At 43.8% G+C, this 23,801-nt stretch overlaps 1 protein-coding gene and 1 long non-coding RNA gene across 14 annotated transcripts; one reads left to right on the top strand and one right to left on the bottom strand.

Moving 5' to 3' along the window:
- Positions 1-1,719: 1,719 nt before the first annotated feature.
- LOC118399496 (ubiquitin-conjugating enzyme E2 E1-like) lies at positions 1,720-21,878 on the bottom strand. Of its 4 annotated transcripts, XM_052472207.1 has the most exons (7): positions 21,776-21,878; positions 21,494-21,651; positions 20,535-20,683; positions 19,913-19,963; positions 3,184-3,316; positions 2,666-2,813; positions 1,720-2,485 (listed from the first exon to the last, which is right to left on the bottom strand). In XM_052472207.1, the coding sequence occupies exons 3-7, from the start codon at positions 20,675-20,677 to the stop codon at positions 2,388-2,390; spliced, it is 573 nt and encodes a 190-aa protein (XP_052328167.1). In that variant the 5' UTR covers positions 20,678-20,683; positions 21,494-21,651; positions 21,776-21,878; the 3' UTR covers positions 1,720-2,387. The 4 variants fall into 4 exon arrangements, with proteins under 4 accessions (XP_052328167.1, XP_035651517.1, XP_035651515.1 ...); XM_035795624.2 differs by having other exon boundaries at positions 2,634-2,813; positions 21,494-21,839; XM_035795622.2 differs by having other exon boundaries at positions 21,494-21,830.
- Positions 7,270-13,522, top strand: LOC127909881 (uncharacterized). 10 transcript variants are annotated; one of them, XR_008072807.1, is made up of 5 exons: positions 7,270-10,485; positions 10,968-11,061; positions 11,604-11,685; positions 11,933-12,158; positions 12,467-13,522. It is a non-coding gene; the product is annotated as an uncharacterized LOC127909881 (long non-coding RNA). The 10 variants fall into 10 exon arrangements; XR_008072804.1 differs by having other exon boundaries at positions 7,270-10,516; XR_008072808.1 differs by lacking the exon at positions 11,933-12,158 and adding an exon at positions 12,260-12,309 and having other exon boundaries at positions 7,270-10,547; positions 12,562-13,522.
- Positions 21,879-23,801: the final 1,923 nt, after the last annotated feature.

Genomic DNA, 23,801 nt, shown 5'->3' with positions numbered 1-23,801 from the left:
GTCAATGGTATACTTGCAAATCAAGAGATGTATCTTAATGTTTTTCAAAGTAAGCTGGCTAAATTAGTGAACCTGCTTTGTGATATACACCCCTATGGTTTCTGTGTGCTCCATCCCATGGGAGGGTTATAGTAGCTGCTTTTACAGCAAGGTCTAGGCCCATATAATGTGCCTTGGGAGTGAGGCATATTACTACGTAGTGTGTATGGCCTACCAGTTTACTACCTAGTGTGTATGGCCCACCAGTTTACTATCTAGTGTCTATGGCCCACCAGTTTACTACCTAGTGTGTATGGCCCACCAGTTTACTACCTAGTGTGTATGGCCCACCAGTTTACTACCTAGTGTGTGGCCCACCAGTTTACTACCTAGTGTGTGGCCCACCAGTTTACTACCTAGTGTGTGGCCCACCAGTTTACTACCTAGTGTGTGACCCACCAGTTTACTACCTAGTGTATGGCCCACCAGTTTACTACCTAGTGTATGGCCTACCAGTTTACTACCTAGTGTGTATGGCCCACCAGTTTACTATCTAGTGTGTATGGCCCACCAGTTTACTACCTAGTGTGTATGGCCCACCAGTTTACTACCTAGTGTGTATGGCCCACCAGTTTACTACCTAGTGTGTATGGCCCACCAGTTTACTACCTAGTGTGTATGGCCCACCAGTTTACTACCTAGTGTGTGGCCCACCAGTTTACTACCTAGTGTGTGGCCCACCAGTTTACTACCTAGTGTGTGGCCCACCAGTTTACTACCTAGTGTGTGGCCCACCAGTTTACTACCTAGTGTGTGGCCCACCAGTTTACTACCTAGTGTGTGGCCCACCAGTTTACTACCTAGTGTGTGGCCCACCAGTTTACTACCTAGTGTGTGGCCCACCAGTTTACTACCTAGTGTGTGGCCCACCAGTTTACTACCTAGTGTGTGGCCCACCAGTTTACTACCTAGTGTGTGGCCCACCAGTTTACTACCTAGTGTGTGGCCCACCAGTTTACTACCTAGTGTGTGGCCCACCAGTTTACTACCTAGTGTGTGGCCCACCAGTTTACTACCTAGTGTGTGGCCCACCAGTTTACTACCTAGTGTGTGGCCCACCAGTTTACTACCTAGTGTGTGGCCCACCAGTTTACTACCTAGTGTGTGGCCCACCAGTTTACTACCTAGTGTGTGGCCCACCAGTTTACTACCTAGTGTGTGGCCCACCAGTTTACTACCTAGTGTATGGCCCAGTGGCAAAAAAAACAAAGGTACTACCTTGATCAGGTCTGATGATCAAATGTCTGTTTAATCAGTTGCACCCTACATAGTTGGTTGTGTATTTGTTAAATACTTTATTCTTTGTACATGTTTGAGACATTTTTTATTAACTTAATTTATTTGTCACTTTACTAAATTTACTTAAATTCTTAAATTCCTAGTGGGTAGGAATGGGATAAAATGTAGGACACAATTGTATGAAATGTCTGAATTGTTGTGAAGAGAATGTGGCTCCTGTAGTGCATCCAAATATATCATTTCTCCTGAAGTGTACACTCGTTCACTACTACAAATCTAAAAGCATTGGATTGGAGGCATGGGGCAGGAGTTTCCACTGTTTCTTATACCACTCATGTCCTTTCAATTCAGGGAATTGAAGTGAACCCATGTTCCAATTCTCTTTCCTCCCAAAATGTACATGTCTTGTGTATGAGACCTAGCCAAATAACATTCTTGTGCTGCTACTTATTTTTTATTGTTGTCCATTGTTTGACATATGCATGTATTTCAATTGAACAATAAAATGGAGGGACTGTTATTTAAAGAAATCAGCAAGACATGAAGCACAACTTTCCCACCTAGACATTGTGCTGTATAGGCTACAATATGAATGTTTCAGATAGACATGCAAGAGGGCTTACACCAATGGTAACTAATATCTGAAAAATTCACACTGAAATTAGATTTGGAATTCTACCAGGAAACCATGCTGTGTGTGACAGGTTGATATAAACAGACCAAACATGTAGAATTCATTTCCTTTCGAAGCACAATTAGCTAAAAATTAAATAATTTTAAAGAACTTCAAGGAAACACATTGAAAAGCATTATTGCCAAAATAGATGCTAATATACAGGTCGGAGAACTTAAATACCATAAACAAAATATCAGGAGATGAAGACTAAATTCCAAGATAAATATCCTCCCCTATTCTCTACCCTTCCTGTTCCCCCCCCACTCCATCCCAGAAGGAGCTCTGACACCCCCTAACCTCCCCCTCTCATGTTGCCCAGGGTCGTAGTTGTTAGGGCATGCAACAGAAAACGTTTGGCTATGGGAAACAAATGAACTTTTGTTATTGGACAAGTCCATGTAGTGCCTAATGAATACGACCCAGTCCTGTGTATCTATGTGGCGTATCTCTTGGTCCACTGTTTGGCTATCCTGTCGTGCTCTGGTCTGTTGGTTGTGTATTGGGTGGCGATGCTTCCTACCAGAGGGTCAGCTGTAAGGGGTGGAGAACACGCAGAGTTATAGATAGGGCTTCAACGATAGCTTTGATCTGCCAGTACATATGCACACACGGAATTCCACATATGACAATGTTTGCACTTCAAAGCAGCCACTAATCAATGACTTTCAATGGAACCCACATTATAGTAGTATATGGTGTCTTAGGTCTTACCAGGGTTGCAGTCAGTGAGCAGGGAGCAGATGGACAGCAGCACCTTGGAGATGGTGAGGGCGGGGCTCCAGTTGTCCTTCAGGATGTCCAGACAGATCACACCCTGACTGTTGATGTTACAGTGGTAGATCCTGGTACGGAACGTCACCTAGGAAACAAAGTAGATCTATATCAATACACCCCAACTTGTTTATGTTCCAGTTGTAGATCCTGAAAGCAACACAGAAAGAATCTACTCAACAATGCAAACCGATATTCAGTCTAATCATGGAAGCCAAATTTCCATTTAAGCCTTTTTGAGTCTGGCTTGGTTAAATTGACCATTAACTGTTTGAAATTTGCAGAGAACTAGAGACCCTGAATTTCAATAAAATCAAAGTGCCCTAGCTCCCTCCAGTGGTCAATGGCAATAACAAGTTCCCTTCTCTAGTGAGAAAGTGGTATCCTACATAGCTGTGTAATATTGAGGAATGTTCTAATAATTGTTTGAGTCCGCTTGTTTTGACTAGAGTGTTTACCTTGGGTGGTTTGAAGGGGTAGTCTGGTGTAAAGGTGATATCTAGGAAGAAGACCCCTCCCTCGTACACAGAGCCTGGTGGCCCCAGGATGGTGGATCTCCACTCATAGATGTAGTCTCCTTTTGGACCCGCACTGCAAACAGAGGTACATTACACTGTTTCATGCAGTGGTGGTCAGTGCCTTTTTTCATGAGTATGGCCTTATTACAGCATATTGATGACTGTCATTCATATTCCATTCACCCAGTTCAATGTAACAGTGATAGGTTTAGGCTACTACATGACACTAATTTTCCCTGTACCCATCATGAGGTTGCTTCAACCTAGCTTATGAATGAACGTTTATAACGTAGGTGCACACAGGTCGAGAGAAAGATTTGAGGTGACAGACGGTGACACATTCAATAGTGCCTTGCACACTCTTGCTTGCATCTAGCTGATATAGGGTGTAATCATTAGTCCAACAGTTGCAAACAATAGTTTCTATTGGACAAATTCAGGTATGCTTATCCCCGTTTTGTTCCATTTAAGAAACATTAACAGAATCGGCGGAATGAATAGACCCCTTATCACCCTTAAAACACAGTTCACTTTCATAGCAGCCACAATGTATTCCTTCTCGAATTGTGTGCTCTCCTCTCACCTTCGCTTGTGGACTTCAATGCACAACAGCAGCTGTGTGTGACGAGGAGAACAAACCTTTCCAAGCCAAACTATATCATAACCGCTACACACAGCCTACATCATTGTCACCATATTTTGTTTATTTATTGAACTAAGAAAGTCAGTTAAGAACAAATTCTTATTTACTATGACGCCTATGTCGGCCAAACCCGGACAATGCTGGGCCATTTGGGAGTCCCATAGAGCGGCGCACAATCACGGCCGGGTGTGATGCAGCCTGAATTAGTTAAAGTAACGTCATAGTCAACATAGCTAACTAACGCATTAGTAAACCCACTACAATCATGCTGTAATGTTACAGTGTACAGTTAGTAAGCAGTTTAGCACTTACACCAGCGGGCCCTGGTAGCAAAGAAAATGTGTAAAACCAAAAGCTTACCTTGACTTGGAAGATTTCCAGTGTTGTGTTGGATAATCATAGCCAGCTAGATAACCTCTGTTTGAGCAAGGTGTTCGAGTAAGCCAAACTAGCTGGCTGCACTTGCTAAGTGAAACTAAAAGACAAAATCTCTCTCCCACTTGCTTCTCCTTCATTTTGGAAGAAAATAACATTTGTTCAAATCTGCTCAACTATTGTCTCTCCCCACCACATTTTATGCACTGCAGTGCTATCTAGCTGTAGCTTATGCTTTTAGTACTACATTTCTCTCTGATCCTTTGTTTGGGTGACAACATGTCAGCTCATGCTGCAAGGCAAGAGCTCTGATAGGTTGGAGGACATCCTACGGAAGTTGTCATAATTACTGTTTCAGTCTATGGAAGGGGGTGAGAGCCATGAGCTTCCTAGGTTTTGTATTGAAGTCAATGTACCCAGAGGAGGACGGAAGCCAGCTGTCTTCCAGCAACACCATGGTGCTACCCTACAGAGTGCTGTTGAGGCTACTGTAGAACTTCATTTCATAATAGTGTTTTAAATAAATTATTTGGTGTCGTGATTATATTTAGTACAGGTTTATCTAAAAAGGATAACGTTTTAACGTGATTATTTTTATTACAATTCACTGAGGAGGATGGTTCTCCTCAGCTGTCTTCTTTATGTGTACTGACTGTCATCACATCTCTAACCCATTAGCAGCTGCTAAACACAGTGTAATGCACACTAGGCTGTTATTACAGAAAAGATAGCATAATGACACCACTTCAACAGAGCGGCTGAAAGACTGAAGAAACACTACCCATTCCTGATAATGGCAATCGCACAGAGATACAGTACATTACGTATAATACTATCTATTCTATTTATGTGGGCAATCAGCCCCGTGAGTGAACATTCCTTTCAGTAATGTAAAGGGAATATTGCATGAATATAGAATGAATATTAGGAGTGATCTATCCGAGGTGGTCTTTCCATTTCAAGTACCTAGCATCCCAGGAGTAATGGGAACGCATCAAGGTTTTCTTCATTCATGAAACACTATGGATGGTATGTTTAATGTAGGGAAGACAACATGGCATTCATTTGATCGTTTACAGTGGGTTTACTTCCTCCCTTTGCTCGTTTCCCAGAGGTGTTCCCTCCCTGGCTGGATATAAACCACATCTCGAATGTCTGTTCTGTTCCCACAAAGCCTTCAGGAGACGTATAGAGCAAAACCACCCGGGGATATGAATCAGAATGAATCATAAACTGAAGAGGTGTTAAAGAGGGGGAACCCATCTGCCAGAAACTGTTTGGAAACTGAATGAAACAGGAAGGTATTTATTACCTGGATAAGAAACACATTTCACTTTCATAAGTTTTTCTACAGTGTGTCCCTCCCTTTGTTGAACTGAAATTGGTACTTAATGCAGTTTAAACCAAGTAAAATGTTATTCTCCAAATCCCGTACAAATATATCTGATGATTTATGCATGGATGATGCCTTCATTGATCGTGTCCACGCTTATAAATATCTGGGCATCCCGGATTGACGAAAAAGCTCTCTTTCAAAAAGCATGTTGATGAGTTAAGAAATTAAGGATGAAAATGGGATTTTATAAAAATAGGTCATGCCTTTAATTAAATAGGAGAAAACTAATAATTCAGTTGACATTCATTCTGGTTATAGACTATGGGGATATTGTCTATATGACTATGAATGCAGCTGCCACTGTTTTGAAGACATTGGATGCAGTTTATCATAGCACATTCCACTTTATTACGGGCGATAGGTTCAGTACACATCACTGCATTCTGTATCAGAAAGGCTGGTCCTTTAAGTGTTGTAGATGAGTTGGACTCTTTGTTTATAAAGCCCTCCTGCATAAACTTCTGCCGTACCTTACTTCATTATTAACTTATATTATGACTTCCCAGACCCGGTCTCAGGGATGGCCATCTCTGTGGATCCCTTCCATCTCAACGGAGTTGGGCACATATACTTTCAGTTTTTTTGCACCTTGTGCAGAAAGATCTCCAATGCACTTGGAGGAATTGGTGACTTTAGGGCAGGAGTATTCAACCGAGGGTCCGCGGAAGTAATGCAGGGAGTCAAATCAAATGTTGTCACATGCGCCGAATACAACCTTACCGTGAAATGCTTACTTACTTAAAAGCCCTTAACTATTTCTTTAACGGCATTGTTGGTTAAGAACATGTTTACAAAATAAACGGTTACAAAATAACGAGGCTTTATACAGGGGGTACCAGTACTGAGTCAATGTGCCAAAGTACAGGTTAGTCGAGGTCATTTGTACATGTAGGTAGGGGCAAAGTGACTATGCATAGATAAATCACGAGTAGCAGCAGTGTAAAAACAAGAGGCGGGGGGGGCGGATCAATGTAAATAGTCTGGGTGTTGTTCAGCAGTGTTGTTATGACTTGGCGATAGAAGCTGTTAAGGAGCCTTTTGGACCTAGACTCCAGTACCGCTTGACGTGCGGTAGCAAAGGCTGGGCCTTCCTCTGACGCACCTGGTATATAGGAATATAAGAATGTGAAATGTCCAAATAATAGTAGAGAGAATGATTTATTTCAGCTTTTATTTCTTTCATCACATTCCCATTGGGTCAGAAGTTTACATACACTCAATTAGTATTTGGTAGCATTGCCTTTAAATTGTTTAACTTGGGTCAAACGTTTTGGGTAGCCTTCCACAAGCTTCCCACAATAAGTTGGGTGAATTTTGTCCCATTCCTCCTGACAGAGCTGATGTAACTGAGTCAGGTTTGTAGGCCTCCGAGCTCCAACACTCTTTTTCAGATCTGCCTACACATTTTCTATAGGATTGAGGTCAGGACTTTGATGGCCACTCCAATACCTTGACCTTGTTGTCCTTAAGCCATTTTGCCACAACTTTGGAAGTATGCTTGGGGTCATTGTCCATTTGGAAGACGCATTTGAGACCAAGCTTGAACTTCCTGACTGATGTCTTGAGATGCTGCTTCAATACATCCACATAATTTCTCCCTCATGATGCCATCTATTCTGTGAAGTGCACCAGTCCCTCCTGCAGCAAAGCACCCCCACAACATGATGCTGCCGCCCCCGTGCTTCACGGTTGGGATGGTGTTCTTCGGCTAGCAAGCGTTCCCATTTTTCCTCCAAACGTTATGTTTGGTCATTATGGCCAAACAGTTCTATTTTTGTTTCATCAGACCAGAGGACATTTCTCCAAAAAGTACAATCTCTGTCCCCATTTGCAGTTGCAAACCGTAGTCTGGCTTTTTTTAATGGTGGTTTTGGAGCAGTGGCTTCTTCCTTGCTGATGTTGATATTGGACTCGTTTTACTGTGGATATACAGTGCCTTGCGAAAGTATTCGGCCCCCTTGAACTTTGCGACCTTTTGCCACATTTCAGGCTTCAAACATACAGATATAAAACTGTATTTTTTGTGAAGAATCAACAACAAGTGGGACACAATCATGAAGTGGAATGACATTTATTGGATATTTCAAACTTTTTTTAACAAATCAAAAACTGAAAAATTGGGTGTGCAAAATTATTCAGCCCCTTTACTTTCAGTGCAGCAAACTCTCCAGAAGTTCAGTGAGGATCTCTGAATGATCCAATGTTGACCTAAATGACTAATGATGATAAATATAATCCACCTGTGTGTAATCAAGTCTCCGTATAAATGCACCTGCACTGTGATAGTCTTAGAGGTCCGTTAAAAGCGCAGAGAGCATCATGAAGAACAAGGAACACACCAGGCAGGTCCGAGATACTGTTGTGAAGAAGTTTAAAGCCGGATTTGGATACAAAAAGATTTCCCAAGCTTTAAACATCCCAAGGAGCACTGTGCAAGCGATAATATTGAAATGGAAGGAGAATCAGACCACTGCAAATCTACCAAGACCTGGCCGTCCCTCTAAACTTTCAGCTCATACAAGGAGAAGACTGATCAGAGATGCAGCCAAGAGGCCCATGATCACTCTGGATGAACTGCAGAGATCTACAGCTGAGGTGGGAGACTCTGTCCATAGGACAACAATCAGTCGTATATTGCACAAATCTGGCCTTTATGGAAGAGTGGCAAGAAGAAAGCCATTTCTTAAAGATATCCATAAAAAGTGTTGTTTAAAGTTTGCCACAAGCCACCTGAGAGACACACCAAACATGTGGAAGAAGGTGCTCTGGTCAGATGAAACCAAAATTGAACTTTTTGGCAACAATGCAAAACGTTATGTTTGGCGTAAAAGCAACACAGCGCATCACCCTGAACACACCATCCCCACTGTCAAACATGGTGGTGGCAGCATCATGGTTTGGGCCTGCTTTTCTTCAGCAGGGACAGGGAAGATGGTTAAAATTGATGGGAAGATGGACGGAGCCAAATACAGGACCATTCTGTAAGAAAACCTGATGGAGTCTGCAAAAGACCTGAGACTGGGACGGAGATTTGTCTTCCAACAAGACAATGATCCAAAACATAAAGCAAAATCTACAATGGAATGGTTCAAAAATAAACATATCCAGGTGTTAGAATGGCCAAGTCAAAGTCCAGACCTGAATCCAATCGAGAATCTGTGGAAAGAACTGAAAACTGCTGTTCACAAACGCTCTCCATCCAACCTCACTGAGCTCGAGCTGTTTTGCAAGGAGGAATGGGAAAAAATGTCAGTCTCTCGATGTGCAAAACTGAGAGACATACCCCAAGCGACTTACAGCTGTAATCGCAGCAAAAGGTGGCGCTACAAAGTATTAACTTAAGGAGGCTGAATAATTTTGCACGCCCAATTTCAGTTTTTGATTTGATAAAAAAGTTTGAAATATCCAATAAATGTCGTTCCACTTCATGGTTGTTGATTCTTCAAAAAAATACAGTTTTATATCTTTATGTTTGAAGCCTGAAATGTGGCAAAAGGTCGCAAAGTTCAAGGGGGCCGAATACTTTCGCAAGGCACTGTAGATAATTTTGTACCCGTTTCCTCCAGCATCTTCACAAGGTCCTTTGCTGTTGTTCTGGGTTTGATTTGAACTTTTCACACCAAAGTACATTCATCTCTAGGAGACAGAACACGTCTCCTTCCTGAGCGGTATGACAGCTGCGTGGTCGCATGGTGTTTATACTTGCGTACTATTGTTTGTATAGATGAACCTGGTACCTTCAGGTGTTTGGACATTGCTCCCAAGGATGAACCAGACTTGTGGAGGTTACAAATTTTTTTGCAATTTTTTTCCTGAGGTCTGTTTTGATTTCCCCATGATGTCAAGCAAAGAGGCACTGGGTTTGAAGGTAGGCCTTGAAATACATTCACAGGTACACCGCCAATTGACTCAAATGTGAAATTAGCCTATCAGAAGCTTCTAAAGCCATGACATCATTTTCTGGAATTTTTCAAGCTGTTTAAAGGCACAGCCAACTTAGTGTATGTAAACTTCTGACCCACTGGAATTGTGGTACAGTGAATTATAAGTTAAATAGTCTGTCAACAATTCTTGGAAAAATGACTTGTGTCATGCACAAAGTAGATGTCCTAACCGACTTGGCAAAACCATAGTTTGTTAACAAGAAATTTGTGGATTGGTTGAAAAAAACAAGTTAATGACTTCTACTATACACACAAAAAATGGAATTCTTTATTTTAACGTTCTTATAAATATAGCTAGCAACAGAATAAACACATTTTGAATGACATACCTACAGTGGAAAAGAGGAGTGTTATTTTTAATTATGTCAACTTTATTTCTCAACTCCTAATATTGTCTGACATAGGCTTTGAAAAAGCATCCGCTTACCAGTCGGCTGGTAATCTTTCTTTCTTGGCTCTATTCAATACGTATTGTGGAAGTTCAGCATTACTGTGGGGGCAATGTTCAGGCATCAGTGGAGACTGCATTCATGCATATGTCGGCTCAATCGGAAAATTACCTTCACATTTCTATCGTGCAATCTATAACGCTTCAGCAATACAGCCTGAATAGAGCCCTTAGCTATGTGTTGGCAAAAAGTAACCTTGGTTTAAACAACTCCAAACACATTTTTGTTAATAGCAGCTATATTTACCTAATAGGATGAGTTTACACTTCCTCAACAAAAATAACAATCTACCAAATATATTCATTTTAGAATGTTGATACTTCCTCCTTGCCATTCAGCTGATAAGACATTATAAATATATATACACATTTATTTGCTAACATGATGGGGTTCCTGGGTCGCCGGTTTGCTTGGCCGGGGGTTCCTGGGTAGCCGGTTTGCTTGGCCGGGGGTTCCTGGGTAGCCGGTTTGCTTGGCCGGGGGTTCCTGGGTAGCCGGTTTGCTTGGCCTAGCCGGTTTGCTTGGCCAGGGGTTCCTGGGTAGCCAGGTTTGCTTGGCCGGGGGTTCCTGGTTAGCCAGGTTTGTTGGCCGGGGCCAGGTTTGCTTGGCCGGGGTTCCTTCCTGGCCGGGGTTCCTTAGCCAGGTTTGCTTGGCCTAGCCGGTTTGCTTGGCCAGGGGTTCCTGGGTAGCCAGGTTTGCTTGGCCGGGGTTCCTGGGTAGCCGGTTTGCTTGGCCGGGGGTTCCTGGGTAGCCGGTTTGCTTGGCCGGGGTTCCTGGGTAGCCAGGTTTGCTTGGCCTAGCCGGTTTGCTTGGCCAGGGGTTCCTGGGTAGCCAGGTTTGCTTGGCCTAGCCGGTTTGCTTGGCCAGGGGTTCCTGGGTAGCCAGGTTTGCTTGGCCGGGGGTTCCTGGTTAGCCAGGTTTGCTTGGCCGGGGGTTCCTGGGTAGCCGGTTTGCTTGGCCGGGGGTTCCTGGGTAGCCGGTTTGCTTGGCCGGGGGTTCCTGGGTAGCCAGGTTTGCTTGGCCTAGCCAGTTTGCTTGGCCGGGGTTCCTGGGTAGCCAGGTTTGCTTGGCCGGGGGTTCCTGGGTAGCCGGTTTGCTTGGCCGGGGTTCCTGGGTCGCCGGTTTGCTTGCGGGGGTTCCTGGGTCGCCGGTTTGCTTGGCCGGGGGTTCCTGGGTCGCCGGTTTGCTTGGCCGGGGGTTCCTGGGTCGCCGGTTTGCTTGGCCGGGGGTTCCTGGGTCGCCGGTTTGCTTGGCCGGGGTTCCTGGGTAGCCGGTTTGCTTGGCCGGGGTTCCTGGGTAGCCGGTTTGCTTGGCCGGGGTTCCTGGGTAGCCGGTTTGCTTGGCCGGGGGTTCCTGGGTAGCCGGTTTGCTTGGCCGGGGGTTCCTGGGTAGCCAGGTTTGCTTGGCCGGGGGTTCCTGGGTAGCCAGGTTTGCTTGGCCGGGGGTTCCTGGTTAGCCAGGTTTGCTTGGCCGGGGTTCCTGGGTAGCCGGTTTGCTTGGCCGGGGGTTCCTGGGTAGCCGGTTTGCTTGGCCGGGGGTTCCTGGGTAGCCAGGTTTGCTTGGCCTAGCCGGTTTGCTTGGCCAGGGGTTCCTGGGTAGCCAGGTTTGCTTGGCCGGGGGTTCCTGGGTAGCCAGGTTTGCTTGGCCGGGGTTCCTGGGTCGCCGGTTTGCTTGGCCGGGGGTTCCTGGGTAGCCGGTTTGCTTGGCCGGGGGTTCCTGGGTCGCCGGTTTGCTTGGCCGGGGGTTCCTGGGTAGCCGGTTTGCTTGGCCGGGGGTTCCTGGGTAGCCGGTTTGCTTGGCCGGGGGTTCCTGGGTAGCCGGTTTGCTTGGCCGGGGGTTCCTGGGTAGCCGGTTTGCTTGGCCGGGGTTCCTGGGTAGCCAGGTTTGCTTGGCCTAGCCGGTTTGCTTGGCCAGGGGTTCCTGGGTAGCCAGGTTTGCTTGGCCGGGGGTTCCTGGGTAGCCGGTTTGCTTGGCCGGGGGTTCCTGGGTAGCCAGGTTTGCTTGGCCGGGGGTTCCTGGGTAGCTGGTTTGCTTGGCCGGGGGTTCCTGGGTAGCCAGGTTTGCTTGGCCTAGCCGGTTTGCTTGGCCAGGGGTTCCTGGGTAGCCAGGTTTGCTTGGCCGGGGTTCCTGGGTAGCCGGTTTGCTTGGCCGGGGTTCCTGGGTAGCCTTGGCCGGGGGTTTTGCTTGGCCGGGGTTCCTGGGTAGCCAGGTTTGCTTGGCCTAGCCGGTTTGCTTGGCCAGGGGTTCCTGGGTAGCCAGGTTTGCTTGGCCGGGGTTCCTGGGTAGCCGGTTTGCTTGGCCGGGGTTCCTGGGTAGCCAGGTTTGCTTGGCCGGGGGGTTCCTGGGTAGCCAGGTTTGCTTGGCCGGGGTTCCTGGGTAGCCAGGTTTGCTTGGCCGGGGGTTCCTGGGTAGCCAGGTTTGCTTGGCCGGGGGTTCCTGGGTAGCCGGTTTGCTTGGCCGGGGGTTCCTGGGTAGCCAGGTTTGCTTGGCCGGGGGTTCCTGGGTAGCCAGGTTTGCTTGGCCGGGGGTTCCTGGGTAGCCGGTTTGCTTGGCCGGGGGTTCCTGGGTAGCCAGGTTTGCTTGGCCGGGGGTTCCTGGGTAGCCAGGTTTGCTTGGCCGGGGGTTCCTGGGTAGCCAGGTTTGCTTGGCCGGGGGTTCCTGGGTAGCCAGGTTTGCTTGGCCGGGGGTTCCTGGGTAGCCAGGTTTGCTTGGCCGGGGGTTCCTGGGTAGCCAGGTTTGCTTGGCCGGGGGTTCCTGGGTAGCCAGGTTTGCTTGGCCGGGGGTTCCTGGGTAGCCAGGTTTGCTTGGCCGGGGGTTCCTGGGTAGCCAGGTTTGCTTGGCCGGGGGTTCCTGGGTAGCCGGTTTGCTTGGCCGGGGGTTCCTGGGTAGCCGGTGTGCCTGGGAACGGGTCCCTGTGAAAGAAACCGTTGAAGACCCCTGTTCTATAGCATTTCAGACTGCTATTAGGGGACCTTTTTACTCTATCATGTGTCTGTTTATGATTGTGTTTTGCTTTTCATGTATTGGTTTTGTATGATAATGTGTATATGGTAGTGCAGTTTATGTGTATATTGTATTTTGATGTGTATTGTTGTGCTAAACAGGGCTCACATGGAAAAACAAACCTTGGTCTCAGTATTGACTCCCTGTCAAAATAAACAAATCACTGATAATACAAGAGGCAACAGTTTCCCAACGAACCATAAACACAGCAAGGAAAACAGCCTCCATTATTCCAATAATGGGTCCAACTCCAATGATCATGACCTCCGAACAAACACAGCTCCTTTCAGATATAACAGCTCAGAGATACAATAGGTAGCAGCACTACTTTGGGTTTATAAGAGCTAGCTAACAACGCAGCGTGGGCTAGACACTTCCACCCCAGGGAAAGGCCTTTTTATAGATATGAAAAGCTTTAGAGACTTTGGCAGCAGTCACACACACCCCATCACAGTCACACAACAGCTTCAACACTAACAGTAACATTGTAATGTGTAAAAGAGTTGAAGTCCCTGCCCACTCACAGAAATCTAATTAGCATACCCCCAAAAAATCCCCATACAAATCTGTCACTAAGCTAGAGATACGTTTTTGCATTGGATGCATTTCAATCCACCGATGTTACACTGTTCATATGGAGACTGTTCATATGGAGACTGTTCATATGGAGACTGTTCATATGGAGACTGTTCATATGGAGACTGTTCATATGGAGACGGTTCATATGGAGACGGTTCATATGGAGACGGTTCATATGGAGACGGTTCATATGGAGACGGTTCATATGGAGACGGTTCATATGGAGACGGTTCATATGGAGACGGTTCATATGGAGACTGTTCATATGGAGACTGTTCATATGGAGACTGTTCATATGGAGACTGTTCATATGGAGACTGTTCATATGGAGACTGTTCATATGGAGACTGTTCATATGGAGACGGTGCCAAAAATAAAGGGTTAAATACTTGTAAAGAAATATAAATAAAATACTGTTTCCTGATCTTTCTTTCTTGGGCTCCAGAGTGGCGCAGAGTTCTAAGGCATTGCATCTCAGTTCAAGAGGCATCACTACAGTCCCTGGTTTGAATCCAGGCTGTATCACATCCGGCCTTGATTGGGAGTCCCATAGGGCGGCGCACAATTGGCACAGCGTCGTCTGGGTTTGGCCGAGGTCGGCCGTCATTGTAAATAAGAATTGACTTGTCTAGTTAAAAATTTTAAAAATGTCCCATGTCTCTCAGATATAAATATATGCCATTTAGCAGACGCTTTTATCCAAAGCGACTTACAGTCATGTGTGCATACATTCTACGTATGGGTGGTCCCGGGAATCGAACCCACTACCCTGGCGTTACAAGCGCCATGCTCTACCAACTGAGCTACAGAAGGACCATATAAAGACAGACACTCCAGAACAAACTTCATTTCGATTTTGTTTTGGCACTATCCACATAGTGAATATGTTATACAAAGCATTTGTATAGGTTAATAGCAGTAAGGGGTCTTAACATTCTAAATCAAATAGTTAAAATGGCCCTTGATATGACCTTCTTAAAACAATTCCATAAAGCTTAGTAGAGTCCCCACCCCCAATTTAGAATGTTATGGGTTAAGAGAAGGAGAAAAAAATCCCTGGCTCTCAATCTAAAAAATAAACTCAGAGTAGACTAGAGGAAGTAAACAAAGAATCACCTGCACCTCAGATGGATTACAATAACTACTGGCACACTTCCTGAAGTGAATATCTTTAGAGGCACAAACAGGCACACAAAAAGGATCTGAATACTTATGTAAATCCTTTTATTATTTTTTATACATTTCTAAAAACCTGTTTTCGCTTTGTCATTATGGGGTATTGTGTGTAGATTGCTGTGACGTAAATAAATGTGGAAAAATGGAAGGGGTCTGAATACTTTGAATGCACTGTACACACACACTACAAGCCTTCAACATTCAATTACTGTCATGAGCCTTAACGCTGAGAATGTCAGGAATCCAGCGAGACGCTACCGCAAGGCCAGACACCCAGGGGCTACATCCTGAAGGGAGGGAGTATGAGTGTTTGTCAAAGTAAGGAAAATGAGTGCTAGAAAAAAAGTGCAATGGAGCAATAGCCAAAGAGCAATCTAAGGAAAACGAATGGAAGTGAGCAAGAGAGATGGGGAAGTGAGTGAGTATGTGATGTTTGCACTATGACGACAAGACCGTTTAAAAATAAACGAGGCTGGGGTGTGTGTGGCATGCCATGTCAAGTATAATTAGATTTTGATGAATGGCATCTGAGGAACGTAGTGTCCATAAGAAAACATGACATGCTTGCTATGGCAGAAAACATCCAGTTCAGGGAAATGGACTTACTGACAGGTTCATTAAAACCCCTAATTACCTCATGCAAAGAGCGTACATTGCATTTAAAGATAGTGTGAAAAGGGCATTTGTGGCCTTGGACCCATCTGCATTGTAGGTTTACTGGGTCGACTGATCTTTTTACATTATCATTTGCTTCATGGCTCCAGCAACTATGGTGATACATAACCAGGCCAGTGCAGTACGGCTTGGCCAGTCTCAATTGTGCGAAAAAGGGTCCATCCATCAAACACCCCACAGATTCATCAACGAGTAATCCAGCACACATCTGCAAGGCATCGGCCTAGCCTCCTAATTATTCATACCCAAATGAACAGACTGTTCAATGAAGCATACTAAATAGAGATGTACAAAAATGAATTCCCCTTTTCAGCTACTTAGCAAAGGGAGCATAGAGAACACAACTAGTGTGTGTTTACATACACAGTGAAAGGATTATATAGAAGTGCAACACTGCAGGCTCCCTCAGTGGCAGGGGACAAAGACTCATCATTAACAGATCTGACAACTGGGTTTGAACCCAGGTCTCCTACACCAAGCCATACAACTGTGCTAGTCTGCTGAGCTAAAGCCTAGGCATTAGTTCAGGGAGCTAATGCAAGACTTCAGGTCTCAGGCAAGACGATTTGTCACACAAGCTTGGTTCACTGAATTACTTCCGTTCTTTGACACAACCACCAGGTCTGGTCAGTCCACCAGTCTGGTCACAGCAGACTGTCTCTGGTTGGAACATAGCACATAGAGTCAGCCCCCCCAAAAGCACATACCCCCCACCTTCCCAAGCACCTGGGCCACACGTGGTGATGTGGTTCTAAACCCCCATAATCCCTATGGATTAACCAGGACTCCTTCCTCTTCCCCAATACCACAGCAGCACCATAGCAGGCCACAAAAAAAACCACCTATGGATTGAATGACTAAATAGGATTTCTTTGTTCATGGTCCTCTTCAGCTGCAGAGTGTAAAGCTAAAATAAATTACGTCGATTGAGCCAGCCTCTGCCAAATCCATAGCAGTCATATGCCAGGGTCATCGGCTAGCTAATGGTCTGTTCTGGAACTGGTGTGTGTCTGTCAGTTGTGGTCTGGAGAGCTGCTCCAACATGCAATCAGGTCACTTCTCAAGGTCTAGACAGGATCGTCATGAGCCACAATTCCATAAAGTGAGTGTAGACTGACTGCATCACAGCAGCTTGTTGTCAGCAGCAGAGAGTAAATTCTGACCTCATTGAACAAGATATACACTACCTTCAGAAAGTACTCACACCCCTTGACTTTTTCCACTTTGATGTTACTGCCGGAATTTTAAATGTATTCAATTGAGATTAGTTACAATCTACACATAACACAAAAACGGAAGTGTTTATAGAATGTTTTTTTTTATTAATAAAAAATGTAAAAGCTGAAATGTCTTGAGTCAATAATTATTCAACTCCTTGGTTATGGCAAGCATAAATAAGTTCAGGAGTAAAAATGTTCTTAACAAATCATATAATAATAGGCATGGACTCATTACGTGTTCAGTTATAATAGTGGTTAACATGATTTTAAATAACTACCCCATCTCTGTACCCCACACAAACAATTATCTGTAGGGTCCCTCAATTGAATAGTGAATTTCAAGCACAGATTTAACCACAAAGACCAGGGAGGTTTTTAAATGCCTCGCAAAGGGCAGCTATTGGTAGGTGTAAAAAATGTAAAAAGCAAACATTGAATATCTCTTTGAGCATGGTGAAGTTATTAAATTACACTTTGGATGGTGTATCAATGCACCCAGTCACCACTAATATACAGGTGTCCTTACCTCAGTTGCTGAGGAGGAAGGAAACTGGTCAGGGATTTCACCATGAGGCCAATGGTGATTTTAAAATTGTTAGAGTTTAATGGCTGTGATGAGAAAAAAGTTTTTGATCCATTCAGTTAACTTACTCCACAATACTAACCTAAATGACAGAGGTGAAAAGGAGGAAGCCTGTATAGAGTAAAAGTACTCTAAAACATGCATCCTGTGTGCATTAAGGCACTAAAGTAATACTGCAAAAAGTGTGGAAAACACACTTTCTGTCCTGAATACAAAGCATTATGTTTGGGGCAAATCCAACACATCACAAAGTACCACTTGTCAAGCATGGTGGTGGCTGCATGATGTTATGGGTATGCTTGTCATTGGAAAGGACTAGAGAGTTTCTTTTTAGTATACATTTTTTTGGAATATAGCTATAAGCACAGGCAACATCCTAGAGGAAAACCTGGTTCAGTCTGCTTTCCAACAGACACTGGGAGACAAATTCACCTTTCAGCAGAACAATAACCTAAAACACATGGCCAAATATACACTGGAGTTGATTACCAAGATAGCATTGAATGTTCCCGAGTGGCCTAGTTACAGTTTTGACTTAAAATAGTCTTGCAAAATCTATGCGAAGACTTGATCAACAACCAATTTGACTGAGCTTGAAGAAAAACGTGCAATATTGTACAATCCAGGTATGCAAAGCTCTTAGAGACTTAGCCAAAAAGAAACAGCTGTAATCGCTGCCAAAGGTATTGACTCAGGGGTATAAATACTTTCAGTACCAGTCAAAAGTTGACACACCTACTCATTCCAGGGGTTCTTTATTTTTACTATTTTCTACATTGTAGAATAGTGAAGCCATCAAAACTACGAAATAACACATATGAAATCATGTCGTAACAACAACAAAAAAAGTGTTAAACTAATCGAAAATATATTATATTTTTGAGATTCTTCAAAGAAGCCATCCTTTGTCTTGATGACAGCTTTGCACACTCATGGCATTCTCTCAACCAGCTTCATGAGGTAGTCACCTAGAATGCATTTCAATTAACAGGTTGGCCTTGTTAAAAGTTAATTTGGGGAATTTCTTTCCTTCTTAATGTGTTTGAGCCAATCAGTTGTGTTGTGACAAGGTAGTATACAGAAGATAGCCCTATTTGGTAAAAGACCAAGTCCATATTATGGCAAGAACAGCTCAAATAAGCAGAGAAACAGCAGGCAATCATTACTTTGAGAACATGAAGGTCAGTCAATCCAGAAAATGTCAAGAACTTTGAACGTTTCTTCAAATGCAGATGCAAAAACCATCAAGGGCTATGATGAAACTGGCTATCATGATGACCGCCACAGGTAAGGAAGACCTAGAGTTACCTCTGCTGCAGAGGATACATTCATTAGAGTTATCAGCCTCAGAAATTGCAGCCCAAATAAATGCTTCACAGAGTTCAAGTAACAGACATATCTCAACATCAACTGTTCAGAGGAGACTGTGTGAATCAGGCCTTCGTGGTTTAATTGCTGCAAAGAAACCACTACTGAAGGACACCATTAATAAGAAGAGACTTGCTTGGGCCAAGAAACACGAGCAATGGACATTAGACCGGTGGAAATCTGTCCTTTGGTGTAAAGAGTCATAATTTGAGATTTTTGGTTCCAACCACCCTGTCTTTGAGACACAGAGTAGGTGAACGGATGATCTCCACATGTATGATTCCCACCATGAAGCATGGAGGAAGTGTGATGGTGTGAGGGTACTTTGCTGGTGACACTGCCAGTGATGTATTTAGAATTTAACGCACACTTAACCAGCATGGTTACCAAAACATTCTGCAGTGATACGGCATCCCATCTGGTTTGCGCTTAGTGTGACGATAATTTGTTTTTCAACAGGACAATGACCCAAACCACACCTCCAGGCTGTGTAAGGGCTATTTGACATTGATCGAGTCACCCGACATCAACCCAATTGAGATAGTTTGGGATGAGTTGGACTGAATTGGACCGCAGAGTGAAGGAAGAGCAGTCAACAAGTGCTCAGCATGTGGGAACTCCTTCAAGACTGTTGGAAAATCATTCCTCATGAAACTAGTTAAGAGAATGCCAAGAGTGTGCAAAGCTATCAAGGCAAAGGGTGGGTACTTTAAAGAACCTCAAATCTATTTTGATTTTAACACTTTTGATTATTACATGATTCCATGTGTGTTATTTCATAGTTGTGATGTCTTCACTATTATTCTACAATGTAGAAAATAGTAAAAACAAAGAAAGACCCTTGAATGAGTAGATGTAGCAACTTTTGACTGGTACTGTATGTAAATTACGTAAAAATTCTAAAAACATGTTTTCACTGTCATTAAGGGGTATTGCGTGTAAATGGGTGAAACATTTATTGAATTAATTTTGAATTCACACTGTAACAACAAAATGTGGAATAAGTCAAGGGGTATGAATACTTTAAGGTACTGTACATACAGATATTAACTCCCTCTGTGGCCTTCAAGGTTCATTAACATATGACAAGGAGCTGCTTTAATATCTCCTGTCTCCTTAGAGTGAGTGTGTGTGTTGTATTGCTACAGGCCCAACTAAGCACATCTCTTCTTTACCACTTAACTGGCCTTCCAGGACACATGTCAGAATTGTGTGTATCATGTCGCACACACACACACACACACAAAATCAAGCCTACCTGCAGTTCGGTGGTGGATCCAAAGTAATGTCAGCCAACTCCTTCTGAATTCTGAAATAAAGCACAAATTCAAATGATATCATTACTCACATGGTCTTGATTCTTACAGCAGATAAATAATATGGAACAAGCATAGCCACATGAAGTATTTTGGGTGGGGGCTATGAGAACCAGAAACATTGTCATGGCAGACAACCAAAATGCCCAGAAGGCTAATTTTAACCAAAGGATTGAGACAGATCATAAAACAGGTTGAGGACAAACATATACGAACTCCATTGTGCATTTTTTAAAGCATTCCTCTTACCACAATTTAATAACACACTTCAAGTTAATATGCAAATTAGTTAGCCTTTGATTCAATGGATGACACATTTTTTTTGAGTTTGACAACCGTGAACTGAAGATGGTTGAGAACATTTTAAAACGGTCGACAAAATATTTATATACGCAACATATTCAGAAAGTTGTCCACTACAAATCAAACACAGTGACACGCGCCAGGAAATTATAAGACGATACATTATATCAAGAGTGGCTGCGCGTGAGCTACTATATTACAACATATCAACTCAATGAAACATTGTATGTATTTGACAGCAACAATCAGCCTAGTCCTTACCTTTTGGCGCTGGTGGAGAGGAGTTTGGAGGTCTTGTTCATGATGGCTTTGCTTTCTGCTCGTTTCTTAGGCGCGTTTATTTTTAACTGTTGATAAATTGAGGAAGAAGAACTAACGCTGGCACGCGAATCCTCATCCGACATAACGACCTGTACAGACGAAAATAAAAAGCAACATTCAGGCTACAGAAAAACAACAAACACCTAAGATCTATACCCCCCAGTTCAGCAGCACTGCCAATATTCGATGTATGCTATCAATAACCAGCAGCAACAATGCGACCTTTAGCGTAACTGGCTCCAAGCAACGATGGGTTCAGAGGTTTACATACTCAATTCAATATGAACTTATCCTGCTTATAGTAAAATAATTATCCCCAGTCTTTCATAGGGCTCTAAGAGATTAACCTAGTGACCTTATGCTAATGTTTGCACTGAAGCGTTATTTTAGCTGGGTTGTGCTACAACAAAGGAGCACACAGCTCTTATTATTTACAGCCAAATAAGAACGACGGGGGGGGGGTTGCCTATTGCCTTATTCCCTCAATTGATTAAATAGCCCAATGTAGCCTAAAATGGATTGGACAATGTCGCATTCGTTTGGGGAACTTTTCTCATTCCCACTGAGTGAGTACTCTTTGACTTGAAACTTTCACTTTGAAATCAGATGCACATAAGAGAATTTGCCGAATATTTATGCTAAACTAGTTGAATCTGTAGACCGAAGCCAATGTGTTTTACAATTCGACCGAATATTGGCATCTTAATCCCTCGAAATTAAGCAAAAGCTGATCTCAGTCCAGTCTTTAGGACAGACCATTTTCTTCAATTTCCCCCGACGGATAGATCCTATCCACCGACGAGATCCAAATGTCGACCCCCCCCCAGACGCGCCAAACAATACAATATGGATACATATTTCACGATATTTTAAAAGCATTCATTCTTAGATATGCCCACCTTTCTTTGTGTCGGTGAATGCCTGGACGCGTGCCTCTTGCAGAGCGGAAGTGTGGGTACAGCAGCAGACGTAGTTACAGTTATCCAGGGCAATGGATTCCCTCTCGGTTGAGTACACCCGATGACAACGTCAAATTGAGAGCTAGCTGAGCACTGCTCTAAAATTCGGAAAAGAGAAAGTCAACAGACTGTGTGTGCGCTGATTCTAACAGACTATTGTGGACATAAGCCTATATACAGTGAACAAAAATATAAACGCAACAATTTAAAATATTGAGTTACAGTTCATATAAGGAAAAGAGTCAATGGAAGCACGACATCTCCTTCACATAGAGATGACCAGGCTGTTAATTGTAGTCTGTGGAATGTTGTCCCACTCCTCTTCAATGGCTGTGCAAAGTTGCTGGATGTTGGCGGGAACTGGAACCCACCGTCTGTCGTACACGTAGATCCAGAGCATCTCAAACATGCTCAATGGGTGACATGTCTGGTGAGTTTGCAGGCTATGGAAGAACTGGAACATTTTCAGCATTTCTCTATAATGATATTGGAGGCAGCTTATGGTAGAGAAAAGAACATTAAATGATCTTGCAACAGATCTGGTGGACATTCCTGCAGTCAGCATGCCAATTGCACACACCCTCAAAACTTAAGACACGCAACCATTGTGTTGTGACAAATCTGCATGTTTTAGTGGCCTTTTATTGTCCCCAGCACAAGGTGAACCTGTGTAATGATCATGCTCTTTAATCAGATTCTTGATTTTCCACACCCATCAGGAGGATGGATTATCTTTGCAAAGGAGAAATGCTCACTAACAGGGATGTTAACAAATTTGTGCACAGAATTTAAAAGGAATGCTTTTAGTGCTTCTGGAAAATGTTTTGAATCTTTTATTTCAGCTTATGAAACATGGGACCAACACATTACATGTTGTGTTGCATATATATATATATACACAGTGGGGCAAAAAAGTAATTAGTCAGCCACCAATTGTGCAAGTTCTCCAACTTAAAAAGATGAGAGGCCTGTAATTTTCATCATAGGTACACTTCAACTATGACAGACAAAAGGAGAAAAATAATCCAGAAAATCACATTTTAATGAATTTATTTGCAAATTATGGTGGAAAATAAGTATTTGGTCAATAACAAAGTTTATCTCAATACTTTGTTATATACCCTTTGTTGGCAATGACAGAGGTCAATCGTTTTCTGTAAGTCTTCACAAGGTTTTCACACACTGTTGCTGGTATTTTGGCCCATTCCTCCATGCAGATCTCCTCTAGAGCAGTGATGTTTTGGGGCTGTTGCTGGGCAACACGGACTTTCAACTCCCTCCAAAGACTTTCTATGGGGTTGAGATCTGGAGACTGGCTAGGCCACTCCAGGACCTTGAAATGCTTCTTACGAAGCAACTCCTTCGCTGCCCGAGCGGTGTGTTTGGGATCATTGTCATGCTGAAAGACCCAGCCAGGTTTCATCTTCAATGCCCTTGCTGATGGAAGGAGGTTTTCACTCAAAATCTCACGATACATGGCCCCATTCATTCTTTCCATTACACGGATCAGTCGTCCTGGTCCCTTTGCAGAAAAACAGCCCCAAAGCATGATGTTTCCACCCCCATGCTTCACAGTAGGTATGGTGTTCTTTGGATGCAACTCAGCATTCTTTGTCCTCCAAACACGACGAGTTGAGTTTTGACCAAAAAGGTAGATTTTGGTTTCATATGACATTCTCCCAATCTTCTTCTGGATCATCCAAATGCTCTCTAGCAAACTTCAGACAGGCCTGGACATGTACTGGTTTAAGCAGGGGGACACGTCTGGCACTGCAGAATTTGAGTCCCTGGCGGTGTAGTGTGTTACGGATGGTAGGCTTTGTTACTTTGGTCCCAGCTCTCTGCAGGTCATTCACTAGGTTCCCCCGCGTGGTTCTGGGATTTTTGCTCACCGTTCTTGTGATAATTTTGACCCCACGGGGTGAGATTTTGCGTGGAGCCCCAGATCGAGGGAGATTATCAGTGGTCTTGTATGTCTTCCATTTCCTAATAATTGCTCCCACAGTTGATTTCTTCAAACCAAGCTGCTTACCTATTGCAGATTCAGTCTTCCCAGCCTGGTGCAGGTCTACAATTTTGGTTTCTGGTGTCCTTTGACAGTTCTTTGGTCTTGGCTATAGTGGAGTTTGGAGTGTGACTGTTTGAGGTTGTCTTTTATACTGATAAAAAGTTCAAACAGGTGCCATTAATACAGGTAACGAGCGGAGGACAGAGGAGCCTCTTAAAGAAGAAGTTACAGGTCTGTGAA

Source organism: Oncorhynchus keta, chromosome 20 (assembly GCF_023373465.1).
Source record: "Oncorhynchus keta strain PuntledgeMale-10-30-2019 chromosome 20, Oket_V2, whole genome shotgun sequence".
Classification (NCBI taxonomy): Eukaryota; Metazoa; Chordata; class Actinopteri; order Salmoniformes; family Salmonidae; genus Oncorhynchus; species Oncorhynchus keta.
Note: the sequence above shows the minus strand (reverse complement) of the source record. Positions and strands in the feature narration are given on the sequence as shown.